Here is a 16,948-nt window from a genome sequence, read left to right on the forward strand (position 1 = left end):
TTTTTTTTTGCTAAAAAAAAAAAAAAAAGCCATGACGGCTCTCCCACAATTCATCTTCCCTGCGCCATCTTTGTATTATTTCTAATTTATTTTGGATGTCAAAAGGCACTGATGAAGATATTTTCTCTGGAGTCTCCTTCTTTCTAACCCGGCTCTCCCGATGTGAACCGAGCCGTCGTCCGCCCGCTGCCGCCGCCGCCGCCGCCCGCCCCGCAGCTCACCATGTCTCGCCGCAAGCAAGGCAAACCCCAGCACTTAAGCAAACGGGAATTCTCGCGTAAGTAACCCAATAATAGTAATAATAATTATTAATAATCACGAGAGCGCGCAGAACGAGAAGCAAGAGCGAGGGGGAGAAAGGGGTGTGTGCATGCATTTTTAAATTTTTTTTCACGTGAAAAACATCCGCGAGTCAAGATAAAAGAGATTAAAGGAGCAAAAGCCCCTCGCTCTCTTAGTCACAGCCATGCACGTACTTTTGAGATAGCACGCACCTTTAATTTTATTTAATTTTACGAACATTTGCCTCCCCCTCTTTCCTTCTTTCTGCGCCTTGATTTCTTTTCGAAAAGGAATGCAACGACCCCCCTCAGTTTTGCAAAATAATGAACAATGCTAAGGATGCTAACAACTCGCTGCAAACCTGGGGGGGGGTACTGTGCAAAGAGGGGGTTCTTTCACTCGCTGTAGGAAAATGGAGGGGGTGAGAGGGAAAGAGTCCAAGTCTAAAAAACAATTCTTAGGGAGAAAAGAGGTGAGACTGGCCCTTGGACCCCAGCGCGCTCGCAGTCAAATGTGAGGCGGGAGCAAAGTAGCCATCCTCACAATAGTGAGAACGTGGGACCGCGGAACCGGGCCTTGGGCACCGCCGCGTCGAGAGAGGGGCTGCGGCTGCGGGAGCGCCAGGGACCGGGAAGGACGCCGGCCGGGCCGGCGCTGCCGCCTTTTGTTCCGGCCTGAGGTGGGTGGGTGTCCCGCAGCCTTTTGTGCCGGCTCCTCGCTCTTGCCCTCCTGCGCCGCCGCCGCGGAAGGGCAGGAGAAGGGCCGGGGGAGGAGGTGGCCGGGCCGCGAGAGCAGGAGGGAGGGAGCCCGGGCCGCCGCGCCGGGTGGCCGCTGCTGCCCCTCCCAGCCCTAGCCTCAGAGGCAGCCAGGAGACGTGCAGAATAGATAGAGAAAAATAAAATTATAAATAAGTCAAGAAGAACGTACAGTGTCTTGCCCTCAGACAAGCAAAGCGCTCCGCCAGTCCTTTTCTTCACCGCTTTCCTCTCCGACTCCCCCAACTCCCCCCCTTTGCAAAAATCTCATAATCTCTAATCCAGAGGAAAAAAAAAATAACACTCACCCCCTTCCCCCAAATCTCTTCAGTTGCAAACTTAGAGCGCCGGCGGCAAAGAGAGGGAGCGAGGAACTCCCTCCTCTTACTATTTTTTGGAAGATTTTCAAAAAAAGTGGAAGTGGATTTTGATTGGGAAAAATCTCGTGTCTGAATGTTTACAAGCACCGCGTGTGCGGGAACCTCCTGCCAACAAACAGACTGAGGACGAGCGCGGCGCGGCAGCCCGGCAGCAGGCTGCGGCCGAGGCCCGGCCCCACCCGACCTCTCGCGCCCTAGTCCGGCCGGGGATCGCCCACCCGGCGCCCGCCGCCCACCCGCCGGGCACCGCTGCAGGCCGCGCTGCTTCGCCGAGCCAGCCCGGCCCACGGTCCCCGTCTGCCCCCAGCACAATGCCGCGGTCTCCTCCTGACCTTCTACACTGCGAAATTGTCCGGGTGAAACTCGGTTTTGCAAAGCATTTTTATTTTGTAAAGCAACTGTAAAAGCGCGGTTTGCGCATCCCCTCTGCTCTGCCCCGTGCTCTCTGATTTATCTTGTCCATGGCTGGAGATCGCGGGGTCACCACGTGCTCCCCCCGCCCCCGCCACTCTGGCTACCAGCCTCCAGCTACCCGGGTCACTGCCAGGCCTGGCCGGATTGGGACGGGAGGGGGAGGTGGGGGTGGGGGCAAGGGAAGAAATGTGGTCGAGAACACATTTTAGGGGTGCTAGGTCCCAGGACCCTGTGCGCCCCACCCTTGGGTCGTCCTCTACGCAGTCTGGCTCGGTCAGGGTTTTCGCGAGTCTAGTGGCGGGCGGCAACGGCAGCTGGCTCCAGCTGAGCTGTTTCTCCGGTGGGCAGTGGGCACTTAAGAAAGTTTGAGAGTGAGGGAAAGAAAGCCCCGAGGGGGTCTGCGTCAGATCCCCCTTCCGCATGTATGACTCTTAATTTTTGATGTAAGTTTAAACGGCCGCCTATACTGGCTTTTTTATTTTTTTTTTTGAGCGGGGGTGCGCACAGGGAATTGAATTTTTCACTGGGCCCTGGAACTTGTCACACACTTCGGAGGCTCCCCCGCCCCGGCACGTTGCCGGGCCCTCCCTCTCCCCACCCCCGCGCATCCCTCCCTCGCCGCTTTCCCCCGCCCCCCACTCCCCCGGCCGCGCCGGATGCGGAGCAGACGCGGCTCGCAGCGGTGTGAAGTTACAGTCCGGCCAGGTACCGGCGGGAAGGAAGGGCAGGCAGTGTTCGCAGGACTCGGGAAAGCCCGGCCGTTGGAAGGACGCACCGGGGGCTCAAGGACCGACGGGGCGCGCAGTCCGAGATGCTCTCTCTTCCCCTCCTCCCTCTTGGGTCCATTCCGGACTCTGCCAGCCGGGAGGGTTAGGCCCCCAGCCCCGGTCCAGGTGCGGGCACTAGCTGGGGGGCGGTCCGTTTGGGGAAGGTTCGGGGATCGCTTTTTTCGCATATTGGGTACGCACAGGAGGCGGGAGCCGTCCGGGCCCTCAGGATGCCCCCTCCTTCACGTGGGCTGAGTGAACCATTTGGTCGCTAGGAGGCAGAACAAGATCAAGAAAGCTCAGCGAACTTGAACCTGTACCAGAGCCTTCTCCCCCCCCCACGCTCCCCCCCCCCCTTCTCCGCCAGGGAGGGACGAGCACTGCCGAGGGTGGGGGTGGGGAACGGACGGTCGGGGAGAGTCCCCCTTTTCTCCCCCCACGCCGTCACTCCTTATGTCTTTGTTCTTTCTTCATTTTGACTTTTAAAATGCTCTGGCCAGGGCCGCGGAGCCGACACCCCCGTGAGCTAGCTGCGAACGCCGTGTGCGCTACGCGCGGAGCGGGGTGCAGTTCTCGCTTTCTTTCTGGGCAGGCATTTTTCTTTTCTTTCCTGGTTTTTTTTTTTTTTTTTTTTTTTTGGTAGGGAAGAAAAGGGTAATGTGCGCTTCCGGGCTTCCGGGCAAGGCCGAAGGGGAGGATGTGCAAGTTTGCACTAGGTCTTCAGGTCCACTTCTTCCAACCCCTCATCCCCGCGCAAAGCACAGATCTCCGAGGCCGAGGTAGGCTTGCAGGGCAGCTTAGCAGCCCAAAGCTCCCCCTCCCTGCCTCGCCTCCCGCAGCTCTCGCCTCTGAGCCCGAAATCACAACAATAGTAATAGTTATCATCATAATGATGCGGGCAAGCAGCGTCATTAATAATGAATAACCGTGGCCGCCGCCTGGCGCACACAGGCTGCCCAGAATTGCGGCGGGGGTGGGGGGACGCATTCGCACAAATCGTCCAAAGTAGAAAGTGTTAAGCGTGTGGACACAGAATGAATTTTAGGACCCGCACTTAGGGTGTGTGCGGTGAAAACAGGAATGCACCAGGTTAACCAGCAGAGGTTTTCAGACCACTCACTTCCTTTTTCACCAACGGGCAGGCTCAGGGAGCCTTGGCTCCGCGGCGGGCTAGATGGGCGTGGAGGCAGCAGTCGAGGCCCAGCTGCCTGCCGCCTCCAGGCCCTGCCTCCGCTGCCCCAGGGCCGCCGGTGCACGTGTTCGCAGCCAGCGCGGCCGGAGCCTGCAGCTAAGCTGCTCGCTTTGTGCCTCTTCCAGTCCCGGCGCCCAACTTCACTTTCTGGGCGGCCCATCCCTGCCGGGCCCCTGGCCCCGGGCCTGTAACCCTTGGCTTTGCTTTTGTTTCTTTGCTTATTCCTCTCTGCATTTCAACCTCCGTTTGCTTTATTCCTTCACGAAATTTCAGGGGAATGACTTGGAAAGCAAACTTGAAGACACGGCTCCTTCCACCCCTCCCCCCTCCTCCCCAGCAACTCACGTTTCTCCTTGCTCCTTTTCGACATTTCTTTTAAAGATTAAAAACATATATATGTTCATATATATTCTTTTGCAACTACAAGAAAGAGGTCTTAGTCTGCACTGGGACACTGAGACGTTCCAGTGTGTCTTGCTGAACGCCGAAGCATTTTATTTTCTATATTTTCCTCGCCTTGTAGACAGAATTCGTGGATAATTATTATGATTATTTGCCTACTCCCTTCCACTTCAATCGAGGACTCCCTGCTTTGTAGCCAGAGTTAGGCTACAGCTTAGTAAAGGATAGTATTATGGGGTGAAGGAGGACAGGGTTGAATTGAGGGAGGGGGTAAAATGGCTGAGGTTAGGAATGTTTTAGGGAAAGAGGAATTTGCATTAAAATACAGAGAAATTATCCGATGCCCAGAAAGGAAATGTTGATTGCCACTGAAAAAAGATGTCAGTGCAGATCAGTAGACTGAAACTAGAGAATTGTATTTTCATATTTTCTTTGTGCTTCACTTCGTCTAATTTTTAATAATACAGCAGCAATAATAAAAACACATCTTGGTCTTCTTCTGAACATTACTAGCCAAATGTTTTTCACAGAACCCGATGTTAAATGTATTTCATACATTAGGATATAATTCTTGTTAATTAGCAATAATTTACGTTAAGAGCATAGAAAATGTTGAGGTTACAGGTTTTATATCTGTACATTTGATCATCTTGTTATTTTCAAGAACTTTGCCTCCTATAAAATTAATTAGGTGAAATGTGGAGGTGTAATCAGCAACCTGTGAATTACCACTTCATTTCCTGGTTTTGATTGTAAATCAGTTCAGTCACTACGTTTAGAAGACTTTAACCAAGTCTGTTTTGTACCGCAATACCTTTAACTATTTGATACCTAGAAGAAGATTTCCTTTTCATCCTAAATAATAGTCCCACTTCAGAAATGTGTCAGGCTTTGGGAATAAAAAAGAATCTTAACAGTGGAATTTGTAAAAATGGTTTAACTTTAATAAAATCTTTTTTTTTTTTTTTTTTCCTGAGCATGTCTTCATTCTGTAAATCACAGAACTTGTAGTTAATGCTAACCAAACAAAAAAGCAACATTTGGAGATGTGTTCTTAAAATCCTTTATTCAAGTAGCAGATATCTTTGAGAATGACTTCCCTATTCCACTCCTCACTTGATCAAAATGAAAGCAAACGATGGAGAAAAATTACATAAAGGCACAATGAAGAAGCACTTGCGTTCATCTCCTTCCATTTGAAAAGTATGCATTCTGTGTTTGTCTTCTGGTCAGACTGTTGGCAAAGAAACATTTAAGTGCTTACTTTGCTATCTTTATTAGTAGGGATATAACCTTCATATTCCTGTAGTGACCTTATGTTAAATTAGGAGGCGTACCAGAGGCTAGAAATTATGACATGTCCTACTTGAGCACAGGTGCAGCTAGGCAGGGCTCTCTCAATATTATTTCACCCGGCACGTCTGGGAGTTACTCCAGATCTTCCCCCTCAATATTCAGCCTGGGTAGGGTTGAAATAAATTTAACCTGAGTTCACTGGATTTTTGCACTTTATCAAAATCTGTTCCAATATTCTACACTCAAATTAAAATCTATTTTTTGATTCTCTGTGGCTTTAAGTTCATTAAATGTGAAATTGGCAGCTTGCTAAAGAAGGTCAGACTGATTAACTGTTTAAGACTTGTACATTTTCTGCTTCACTTTTATTAACTGATAGCATCCTGGATGTGTTTTGTATTTTGTGATTTTTTTTTTTTTTTTTTTTGATAGAGCAGGCGTAAGGTTTCATGAGCAGAGACTTCTCAGTTTTCCTTTCCCCTTTGGAATGTTTTTTAAAAATGATAGAAGCTGTTGAAATAGATGCTGGGGTATTTTGGTGCAAACCTTTTTTTTTTTTTTTTTAAGTAAAGAAGAAAGAGACCTATCTACCTTGTTATGCCATCCGCTGGTGATTATATGAGCAGAAATAGAGCCATAATGAAGCGTTTTGGAGCTCATTCAGAAAATTAGTCAACTTTGACAACATTAGGGGAAGTATTTCAAGTCTGAAGAAAGAACTTCTCAGCCTTGTTCTGAAATGTGTAGTGTTTGCTTGACCATTCTGATTTTTATGTCATGGTTGCCACCAAGTGCAAACATGTTTAGAATATTTCAGGCATTCCTTCCTTCACAATGAAAAAAATGACTAATTGGCTTATTTTCTTAAGTACTCAAAAGTGTCCCATTTAGCTGTGTGTCTGAGAATTGCCAGGGAATTTGGCATTTCTTTGATTTTGTGGCACTGCTGCGAGTGAGATCACGAAGGGTTTTGGCAACGTGATTATACTGCGTTATGATTATTATTCAGATCGGTTCACAGGTGAATGCAGTTGTTTTCTCACTGCAGTGTAAACGTGGTGTACCTTCTGTATGGTAGAGTAGCTTTCTAATTTATGAAACTACATCTAAGTATGTGCATTCACACACAAAGGGTGTGTGCGTGTTTATTCACATCTTCTATTCTTTGGCACAATAGACAACTTCATGTATAGAAAACAAAAAACAAATTTGGTTTCAGCCTCTGTTTTTACCAGTTTTTCCTGTAGTTATCACTTAAGCTTTTTTTTTTTTTCATGACCCCTGTGTTAATTGTTTGTCACTTTTTTTCTAAACTTACACACCAGACACAATTAGATTTTGTGTGTCTATGTATTTGTGTTCCCTGGAGTTATGAAAGTCAGGCAGATTTCTTTCAATACATGATGATTTGCACTCATTGATACCTTTCCTTTCTTGTTGATAATCTCAACATCTTTATGCATTTTGTAGGCTCACATTTTCTGGGTGTTTTACAGAGTAGGTGAGAATCATTTTGCATAACATGGGGAGGTGGGATGGGGTTGAGAATGCATTTTGCCCCTTTTCTGCCCTCTCTAGCACTCTTTAATAATTGTGCTTTGTTTCTTCAACCACAGCCGAACCTCTTGAAGCCATTCTTACAGATGATGAACCAGACCACGGCCCATTGGGAGCTCCAGAAGGGGACCACGACCTCCTCACCTGTGGGCAGTGCCAGATGAACTTCCCATTGGGGGACATTCTTATTTTTATCGAGCACAAACGGAAACAATGCAATGGCAGCCTCTGCTTAGAAAAAGCTGTGGATAAGCCACCTTCCCCTTCACCAATCGAGATGAAAAAAGCGTCCAATCCTGTGGAGGTTGGCATCCAGGTCACGCCAGAGGATGACGATTGTTTATCAACGTCATCTAGAGGAATTTGCCCCAAACAGGAACACATAGCAGGTAAATGAGAAGCAAGGAGAAAAGCTGTTTGCATGTTTTCTTTTCATTTTCAGAGGCGCTGTAGCCAAGTAGTAAGGAGTGGTGAAGTGCTTTTTGTATTTCTCCATGTGACTGTCCAGGACAGCTCTATAATGTTAAAATAGTCATTCCCATTGCTTATGTCCAGAACACAGAAAATAAATATTTTCCACCTCACAGAGTCAGATGTAGGTGGAACAAGTACACACATCTGATTCCCTTTCTCTAGACCTGCTGATTCTGAATTTCTTTCCTTCTTCTTAACTGCTTTCTCATTTTAAAGTGTTGGACCGAACTATACCTGGCTCAGTTTCCAGTGTTCATTTTCTGCTTTGGTGACATGGCAGAAGCAAAGTGGCCATATCGACATCTGTAGTTTAGCCAATGATCTCTCTGCCTCAGGATCCTTGGTTGGGCCTCTGTAGGGGTGCAGTTAGGTCTCAGGGCTTCCCTGAAGTGGGGTGTGCTGCAGGATGGTGCGGAGGGCGTGGAAAGAGTTAACTGAGCTCCAGGGCTAGCCTTGGATCCATATTGGCTGTCAGCCCGAATGGGGCTGTAATTAAACACAGCCCCGTGGTGGGATGACACTGTGACCTTGACTTTAAGATGCCATTTTCGACTGGCCAGGCCAGAGTAGAGAGGGCAGTTGCTGAAGCGCACAGACATGCTTACTCGAAAAGTTTAAGGGCATGTTGGAAATTTCAAAAGGTTGGTTTGACAGGAACGGCTGCTCCCTGCAGCCTGCCTCCTCAGCTCAATGATAAATGCTTCTCTGTGCTCTCTCTTGTCTCTGATGTGGTTTTGACAGATGTATCTTGATTTTGTTTGTGGTTTACACAACCACATGTCACCCTTACAAATGTCCAGTCTAGACTCCACTGTTTCTACTACAGCATAATGTAAAAATTTTCTTGGAAAAATGCACACACATATTCAATAGCTCTTATTCCTTTGGTTAATTTTCCCGGAAGGTAGCTAGGTGTGTGGGCTTCTTAGGAGCTTAAGAGAGAAGATATTAAAGACTAATAGAGGGATGTAAACTCCCTATTCTGAGTGATAAACAGCAGGATGATGTAGTGACCTTTAAAGCATTTTTAAAAACATTTAGCAGATTAGATACAATGAATGGAGATTCTGTGGTGACAGATATGCCATGCCTGTCAGGGATTCATTTTCTTCCATCTCTTCCCACTCCTGCAAAGGCAGGAATTTTGTTCAGTTTTAGGAAAGGTAGTTCATATAATCAACGGATTCCCTGCAACTTGTTTCTCCAACAAAGTTTGACTATAAAGTTGAACTATAATAGGTCAGTGGTCTGGGGCAGGGAATTGAATGTTGTATTGTTTCTTCTCTTTCCCTCTGGGATTTGATCATTAAAATCAAATGTGGCATTTTTTTCTTTTTGAAAATGCATTCTGCAATAACATCCAGGTACTCTTCCTTTAGTGAAACAAGAAGTCTGCTCCAGGGAGAAGGCATTTATAAGGTGTTCTTTCTGAATCTCCCACATTTAGCTTAAGGGATCCGTAGGTTAAGATTTTTCTCTCCCCCACTGCCCAGTAGGGCATGGCAGTGACCATTTCCATGTGCTGCCTGTGACTGGAAGGAAAATGAACAGAAGTGTAAGGCATGATTAATGAAGCAGGAGCAGGCGGAAGGGGATTTGTCGTCTTTGGAGATCCAAAGCCTTGCTAAATCACCAAATATGGAGTAACACTTGCGTGATGTAACATTGTATTTACATATCGAGCTGCTCGTTTAAAAGACAAAACACAGTGTCTGTCAGGCAAGAATTAAAACCACAATTCTTACTGAGGTCTCAGATAGGTTATTCATTCTCAGATTAGCCAGTTTAAATTCTGAGCCTCTGTATTTAGAGGAAGCATCTGAAGGCTGGGAAGGGCCTTATAAATAGTTAAGGCTTTTTATTCTTACATTGTGAATCTACATAGGGAAGGAAATTGGCTTTAACTCTCTGGTTGTCATAATGGTTCTGTTATTTTATTTTTAAGAACTCGTACAATAGCAAAGCCTAGAGAAGCCAAAAAAAGAAAGCAAATTTAAAATATATTTTACAGGGCTAGTACTACATAATTTACTAAGACAGAAAGCTATCGCAGTGTCTAAGATATTCAATGGGTGCGCAAGTGCTGTGGTCCAGGTGAGGTAAACCTTTCCTGCATGAATAATTACGAAGTCTTGATTCCTTTCATTGTAGTTAGTCACCTGTTCCCACCCTAGAATTGGCTGAACATGAATAGCCCGGTCACATCTCAGAGTGAGATGTCAGTAACTAGAATCATGACTTCTCATAATTCATAGTAATGAATTAAGAGTTTCCTATGGTGAAATTAACATTCTACTGCTGCACATAAATTATGGTGCTCTGGCCCTCAGGTGCCCCTGAAGTGAAGTTTGGGAAGGTTGGCTGTGTATTCCCAGCCCATTTCTTGCAAGCACTTCTCCACTATTCCAAGCCTGCTTTTCTTTCTTTTTTTTATGATGAGGAAGGAAACAACAGTAATCATTCAGTAGACATTTGAATTGTGTGTCACAAAAAGTAAGGGGAAGCAGCGCTCTACATCAGGAAAGAGATATATTGATGAATCTCTAGAAGAATAGGTTCGGCAGCTGCATAAAAGGTAGTCATTTAAGCACAATGTATGGGAACGGTTTTATTAAAATGATGTAAGTTAGATATGTGTTCATTGTGAGCTCTGTGCCATTTTATAGACAGGAAGCAGGAATAAGACAGTGACAGGTTTTTCTAAGATAAATAAAGCTTAGAATTCAAAGCTTTCCAATAGGAGAAGGTAGAGTTTTTAAGATCTGTAGTAAAATGCTATGTATTTTGATTGTACTCAGGCACCCCAAAGCTGAGGATTTTTTACAGAATGCTTTTTACCTGGGGAGTAGATGGACACGTGTCCCCTCCTCCACCCACGTACATGTTACCTGTGCACACAGACTTTGATCAGGTTGCTTTTTTCATTTTATTCAGATAGCCGAGGTATTGTGTGGCTGTGCTCCATGGAGACCATTGAAATAGTATTAACTGGAAATTAGCAGCTTATATTGTGTGGACCCTGTTCATCAATATGTATGTCAAATACCCTCCATCAGATATGAACAGCCTTTGACTGACAGAGCCTTCAATATACATTTTGTTTTGTTTTTGAATCTCCTATTTTATGATGGGAAGATATTCCCTAAAGATTAGTGAGTGGAAAATTGCTAATCTATTACCAAAACAAATGCCAAAAATATATCCCACAGTGTTAGATTTGAAGTTTTGGTTTACTGCACATGGGGATCTTTCAACTGGGGTTGGGCTGTCACAAAGTTAGTATATAGAAAGAATGAGGAACAAGTATGACAAATCCTATGAAATGCAGGAAAGTCTGCTGTTATTGCTCTGTGCCATTGTTTTCTTCTTAAAAATCACAAACATAGACATTTTTATCAGGGTGCTTGAAATTATATTCCTAGATAGTATAATGATATGTAAGACAGATAGCCTAATGGAGGGGGAAGTACTAATTCAAAATACAAATACATGAACATGTTACAGGTAAATCAAGTGCGGCATACTTATGTTTTTCAGATTTTAGAAAATCTACTTACTTTCTCTATTTGTACGCATTCTAATCGTTTCCTACCTCAGAATGAACTGGAGGATGTATTTGTGTACTTTCTGGTATAATTGTAAATGAGATTATAAAGTATTCATTATCACTACTTATTTTCATTTCTTTTTATTTGTGTGCTTCTGAATAAAAACTATTGACCTCTGAAGTGAATTTTCAGCCTAGCAGCTTGCTGAAACAAAAAACACCACCACAAAAAGAGGGAAAAACCCAATGATGTACTGGCAAACATTGTATTTACCTTTAGAATCCAGAGAAAGAAGAATATTGTTTCCTAATAAATATCTAGGATTTTCAGAGGAAGCCTATGTTTCTGAGACTACAGTACCCAAAGACTCATGTTCATGAAACTGGAGTCCTATATACAAGCTGTATTTGTAAATAAGACAGAGAAAGGTTGTGAACTGGCAGCTTGGATGTTTTGTCAAAGTACAATGTCAGAGAAACTCTTTCTAAGACAAATTGTAAATAGAACTGTCACAGTGATTGCATGATTGAGCTGCAGAAGTGTCCTACAATTGTTGGCATTGTCAGAGGACTTTTGAAAGCTTAATTAAACACAGTGGCCCGCATGGCTGCTAAATTTACTTCAGATAGCCAAAAAAGAAAAAAAAAAAAAAAAAACCATCTAAAATGTAGAAGGTCCCAAAGATCTGAAAGTTCTTCAGATATTACCTTTTTGGTGACACAGAAAAGATGCATTGTGCATTTTCCTAGTCGTCTTTTATAAATAATAGTTTTGAGAATAGGCCCACGTGATATGAAGATCATCTTATGTGTGATGTGGAGATTGTGTTAGTTTTTCTGTCTCCTGCTGTTACAGACAGTTAATGTAAAAATGGTCTTTTATTGGAAACACAAATATGTATTCACTTCAGGAACAGGAGCAGAGGGGGACAAAGTTTCCCTCCCATTCTCTGTGTTTATTCTGTGAAAGCTTAAAAAACAACAACAACAACAACAACAACAACAAAAAAAAACCAACCCAACCAGTGCTGTAATTTCTCAAATCACCCCATTCCTTGTTATGTTGCAGGTTGTGGCTTTTCCTTTAAAGGATCTGAAACATGTTTTGCACACCTTCCTTTCAGTGAATGTGGCATTTAATTGTGGAGCTGCCCATGGGCTGGAAAATGCAACTGGGTGTAGAATGGCGCAGCCAGGGTCAGGACAGGCACCCTCAGCTCAGGGAAGAGGCCAGTCAGATGCGTATTAATGGCACATTTTAGAGTCCTGGAAAATCATTAATTTCACACTGCAGCCTCGGTGTAGTTGGGCTGATGTGGGAGGACTAAATTGGGGGTACGTAACAAACATGCAGATCCTCAGAAACATTTTCAGATTTTTATGATTTCTCACAAAGCTGTGTAATAAAAGAGAATAGGTGGATGCTGTCTTCACACTCTAGACCCTGGATAAAGAAGAGAGTCTGGCTTTCCTTTGGAGAAATATATTAAATTTAAGTGAAGTAGAAAGCCCAGCTAGGGAGGTGCACTGAGATTGCGTCATTCGATGTTAATTTAATCCACTTTGGTGGGTCTGTTCACACCCTTTATTGCACAAAGAAATCATTTGACAAAATTTACCCCAAGCCCAAGTCTGTTTTTACATATAGTAGTACCAGCTTTGTGCAATAAAGAGGGCTTTGCATCAAGCTGGACCCAGCCTGGCACCTCGCCACTTTTTTAGCATGAGATTTAATCACCAAGGATCTTTAGTACCTTTCTGCTTGTTCAGATTTCATCTGGGTCACGGCTGTGTCAGCAGTGTTGTTATTTCAGGGACTTAAAAAGAAGGATTTTTAACTGAGAGCCCACTTTTAATATTACTTCAAATCAAGCAGGTTTTTATTTTATATGTCAATTTGGAGAACATTAATAAAGTTTATAAAATATGTTCAGACTATATAATTTAATGAAAAATGACTAGTATTTTTCTTTGCAATACAAATAGAAAATTGAGCATCGTGTGCCCGTCTTCTCTGTCCACTTCTCCAGCCCAGGTAAATAAGTACCCTTAAAGTGCTTTTTCCCTTTATTGCCAGGGTATAGAGCACTGGCCAATGCCAGTAAATTTACCTTTGTAATTTGCCATGTAGTTTTTACAACAATGACCTAATTAATTTGAGCACAAACCATATTATTGCTACTGGAGTCATTTTCTGTCACAAACTTAATTTCCAGGAAATGTAACCTGACGAATAAGAATTCTTCAGCTCTGTACATGTGTTCCCAGAGACCAAAGGCAGATTTAAAATAATAATAATAAAAAATGCCAGCATTATTAAAGCCAGTGGACTTGATGCCAAACTCAATTTGAAGCCAGTAAACATCAGGCTGTATTTCTAATCAGTTTGAGAGTGTAACGTATTCCATATTGGGTTCACTGGAATTTGTCTCCCTGCTTTTTACTGGCCAGCTGCACTCCCTATGCATTTTTAAAACATTTCAGGAAAGGCTTTCGCTGTTCTTAGCAGGGTTAGTAACTTGGGGTCTGTTTCTGAGCTCATTCGTCATTCTGCGATGGCATTGAGTTAGGCTGGCAAGGGAAGGATTTGAGGCATGGGGGTGGGGCGAGGTCACTTCAGATCCCAGCAGGGAATAGGTGAGCTTCATTTGCCTTTACAATAGGAGCACAGTTACTGCACCTCGGAGGGACTCTCAGGTGCCGCTCAGATGGGCGCATGTAAATGCCCTGTCAGATGCGGAGCTGGAATATTAATGTTTCTTCCACCACCGCACCATAATAAAGCTGTACACAGCAAGCTTAATATGCAGCTAGTCAGGGGAATTGTATAAACTTAGATAGCCCAGTGTGAAGGACAGCAATGGAAGAATGCTCACTAGGCCACAGTTTCCATCTTGCTCTCCTTTGATCTATAGCAAAATGAAAACATCACCCTTTCCTCCTCTCAACTTTGCCACCTCCCCATCCACCACCAGAATTTTTTTTGCATGTGCTGGTGTGGAGAAATGCGACATAATTTGTTTCATATGGTTAATTATAGGCGTTTGAATATTTAAAATTTTAAATAGCCACAGTTCTGGCTTTTCCTGTTAAAAGTATGTGATTTGAACAAAGGGATTACAGTGTAAATATTTGTGGTGATTTGTAACACCCCTCTTTCCCCATTAAACACACACACACACACGCACACACACACACACACACATACATACACACACACATTCAATTTAACTCTAGTGCTGACTTAAAGGACTTCTGTACTTTCATTTGTACTCTTTTCTTTTTTAAGCAACTCTCAACTGGAACTCCATTAAAATATTTTACCATTATAGTTTTGAGTCCGCTGTTGCTTGAGGTTTTAAAGAAGATTTTTGTAATGTGTTCATTTAACAGAATCAACAGCTGTCAGAACCAGTTGTGGTCAATCCACAAAATGTACAAAGAAAAATACACACATTTGCTGAAACAAAACACTTGGAAAAATAAACTGTTGAGAACTGTCGACTTAGAAGCTTGCAGAAGGGGAGTCGAGGTGGCTCGGCTCTCGCTTTGCCCTGGAGACTGATCCGCGCAGGGCTGACGCAAGGCGCTGGGAAGATTCACCTGGGCAGGCTGCTCCTCTCAGGCAGCGCAGTGCGGACCGCTGCTGTGGGCACAGAGGTGCGCTGGGCCTGTGTGCTCCCTCTTGCCTCTGCTTTTTTCCTTTTGATCCCTTCAGATAGATAAAACACTGAGTTTTTAGAGTGCTAAACAACAAATCACATCCACCTAAAGGTGAGACGGTCAGGTTTAAGCTTACTGTAAAAGAGGCAAGAAGGTGCTCTGCACACCCTTTTCCAGATAGCCTTGCCAGTGTGTTATTCAGAACCCAGTCTCCTCTGCCAGGCAATTCCCAGTGGCACCCTGGAGCAGATATGTTGATGAAGGGGATACCTGGGGACCTCTGGTCACTCACAATGAGTTTTTGTTTGTATTTTCACTGTTGTTAGCGTTGGTGCTGAACAATTACACCTACATTTGATCTCAGTTTTAGATAGAGGCAAATCCACGGATTAAAAACTTCCACTAAAATAAATGGAATTATTATGAAACCTGCAAGGGTGCTTTTGAAAAGAGCGCAGGTGTTAGTGTCTTTCCCCTACCCTTGTTCTATTTTCTTTTTGAACTTTCTATGGAACACCAAGGAAGCCTTCTGCCAAGTATCAGGGCATTTAAATTTATGTTCATCAGTCGTTCATTTTCTTGATATGTAATGATGCATAGAAAAAGCTGTGAAAAAAAATCACACCTGTTAATTTTAAGGAAATAAGGTGCAGGTTGGCTCCTTACCTTAGCGGGCGCACAATGGACGGTATGCCAAGTCCAATCTTAGGTTTCAGATACAGTTTCTTTTAAGGAAAGGGAGTGCAGCTCTCCCAAAACAAAACCGGAAGCATTTTTCTTCACCATCTCAAGGTACGCCATGACTTTATGATTTATTTACATTTCAGAGGAGGCCCACAATGAACCACTGGCTGCCCATCCTAAGTCCCTTGAGTTGCCAGTTAAAACAACGCGTTAACCAATGTTCAAATTTAAATCTCAGGAGTTTCTTTCTTATTCCTTCCCACCTTAAGATTTTTTTTAAATTATTGTTTTACATTTAAAAGTGAACATTGGCTACTGAAGAATGATTTAAAGGCTGAAAAAAAATTTTAATAATAAACCATAACCTTCTCATGTTATGTTTTTGTTATGTTAAGGGGAAAAAATCAATAAGGAAAAATTTAATTCTGATAAAGATACTCTTGGATCTTTGAAAACAACTGCTATCCTTTTAACTAAAACATTTGAGCAGCTTCAAAGACTATGTATTTCTTCTGATCTTGGAGCTGTGTGACTGGTAGCAAGAAAGAAAAAAAATCTTATTCTACATACAAGTGGATTGCTTAACAAGTCAGCACAGACACGTACTTGTTTGTACAATAGAGATAAAAATTCCTGTATAAAAATAATTCAGCTGCTGACAGCAAGCATTGTTGTTGGACCTGTCTTTTGTGCTTGTCCCAGCTCTGGGCCCTCCTCCCCTCCTATCTGCTTGGGGCAGCCTGCTGCCTGAAGACTCCTGACCAGAAGTTAATTGCTGTGTATTAAATATATAGGTATTATGTTTAAGGAGGGATACCCCACGTCCTCCTAGAAGGCTTTCACTCTGCCCTCTGAAGTGACTGCAGGGTTGCCAGTGGACAGGCAGTAGGCAAACACTCTAATAGGGAAAACGACTTGAAGGCAGTTAGGGGAAATTTGGCCTTCAAGTCCCATTTGCTCTGCAGTGTAGCATCAGTTTCTAAACTTTTGTTTTTAATCTAATTCTGATTTACCCTGTCACATCCCATATCAGCTCTCATTGCACTCTACTCATGTAGAGTAACATTAGTGTCAAATGGAATTGGTCAGGACTGTGGACCTGTGACTCATACAGATGGTTGTGGATGTAGGTTCCATGCAGCTTTACGTCCTGTCCTTCTGAACAAATGTTAAAATATGTTGCTCTTTCGAGCAGGGAATCAAGAGCAGTATCTAAGGCTTTTTCCTTCTCTTTTCCAGTTCTTAATGCACCCACATTTTTGGTAAGATTGACTCTATACAAGGTCTGAAGGCTGAGAGGGGTGTAGGGAGAGAAGGGTGGCAGAGAGAAGTTATTGTAATGTTTTCCAGTAGGAGTTCAAACAAAATTCCCACAGCAGAGAGCCTTTTGGGTTTAGTAGTGGAGCTGTCAGCATGGACACGTGGCCCTTTCAAAGCTGTTAGTCTCAGGCTGACTTTTACATTGGCTGGGATAGCACTTCCACGTACTTCCATGCCTTCACCTGGGTCGGGGTATTTGGGGTAGGCGAAGAGGA

General features: G+C 43.9%; 1 protein-coding gene across 4 annotated transcripts in view; it reads left to right on the forward strand.

Moving 5' to 3' along the window:
• The first annotated feature begins 1 nt into the window (after position 1).
• The window catches only part of Bcl11a (B cell CLL/lymphoma 11A), a 97,723-nt gene continuing 80,776 nt past the window's right edge, over positions 2-16,948 (forward strand). For 2 of the 4 annotated variants that reach the window (XM_004636182.2, XM_004636179.2), the window contains exons 1-2: positions 2-277; positions 7,105-7,434. In XM_004636182.2, coding sequence (XP_004636239.1) covers positions 223-277; positions 7,105-7,434 — 385 coding nt within the window. In that variant the 5' untranslated portion in view covers positions 2-222. Of the gene's footprint in view, positions 278-2,498; positions 2,537-7,104; positions 7,435-16,948 lie in introns of those variants that run through there. The other 2 variants (XM_004636184.2, XM_004636185.1) reach the window with 2 other exon arrangements.

Source organism: Octodon degus, unplaced genomic scaffold, assembly GCF_000260255.1.
Source record: "Octodon degus isolate 3935 unplaced genomic scaffold, OctDeg1.0 scaffold00078, whole genome shotgun sequence".
Taxonomy (NCBI): domain Eukaryota; kingdom Metazoa; phylum Chordata; class Mammalia; order Rodentia; family Octodontidae; genus Octodon; species Octodon degus.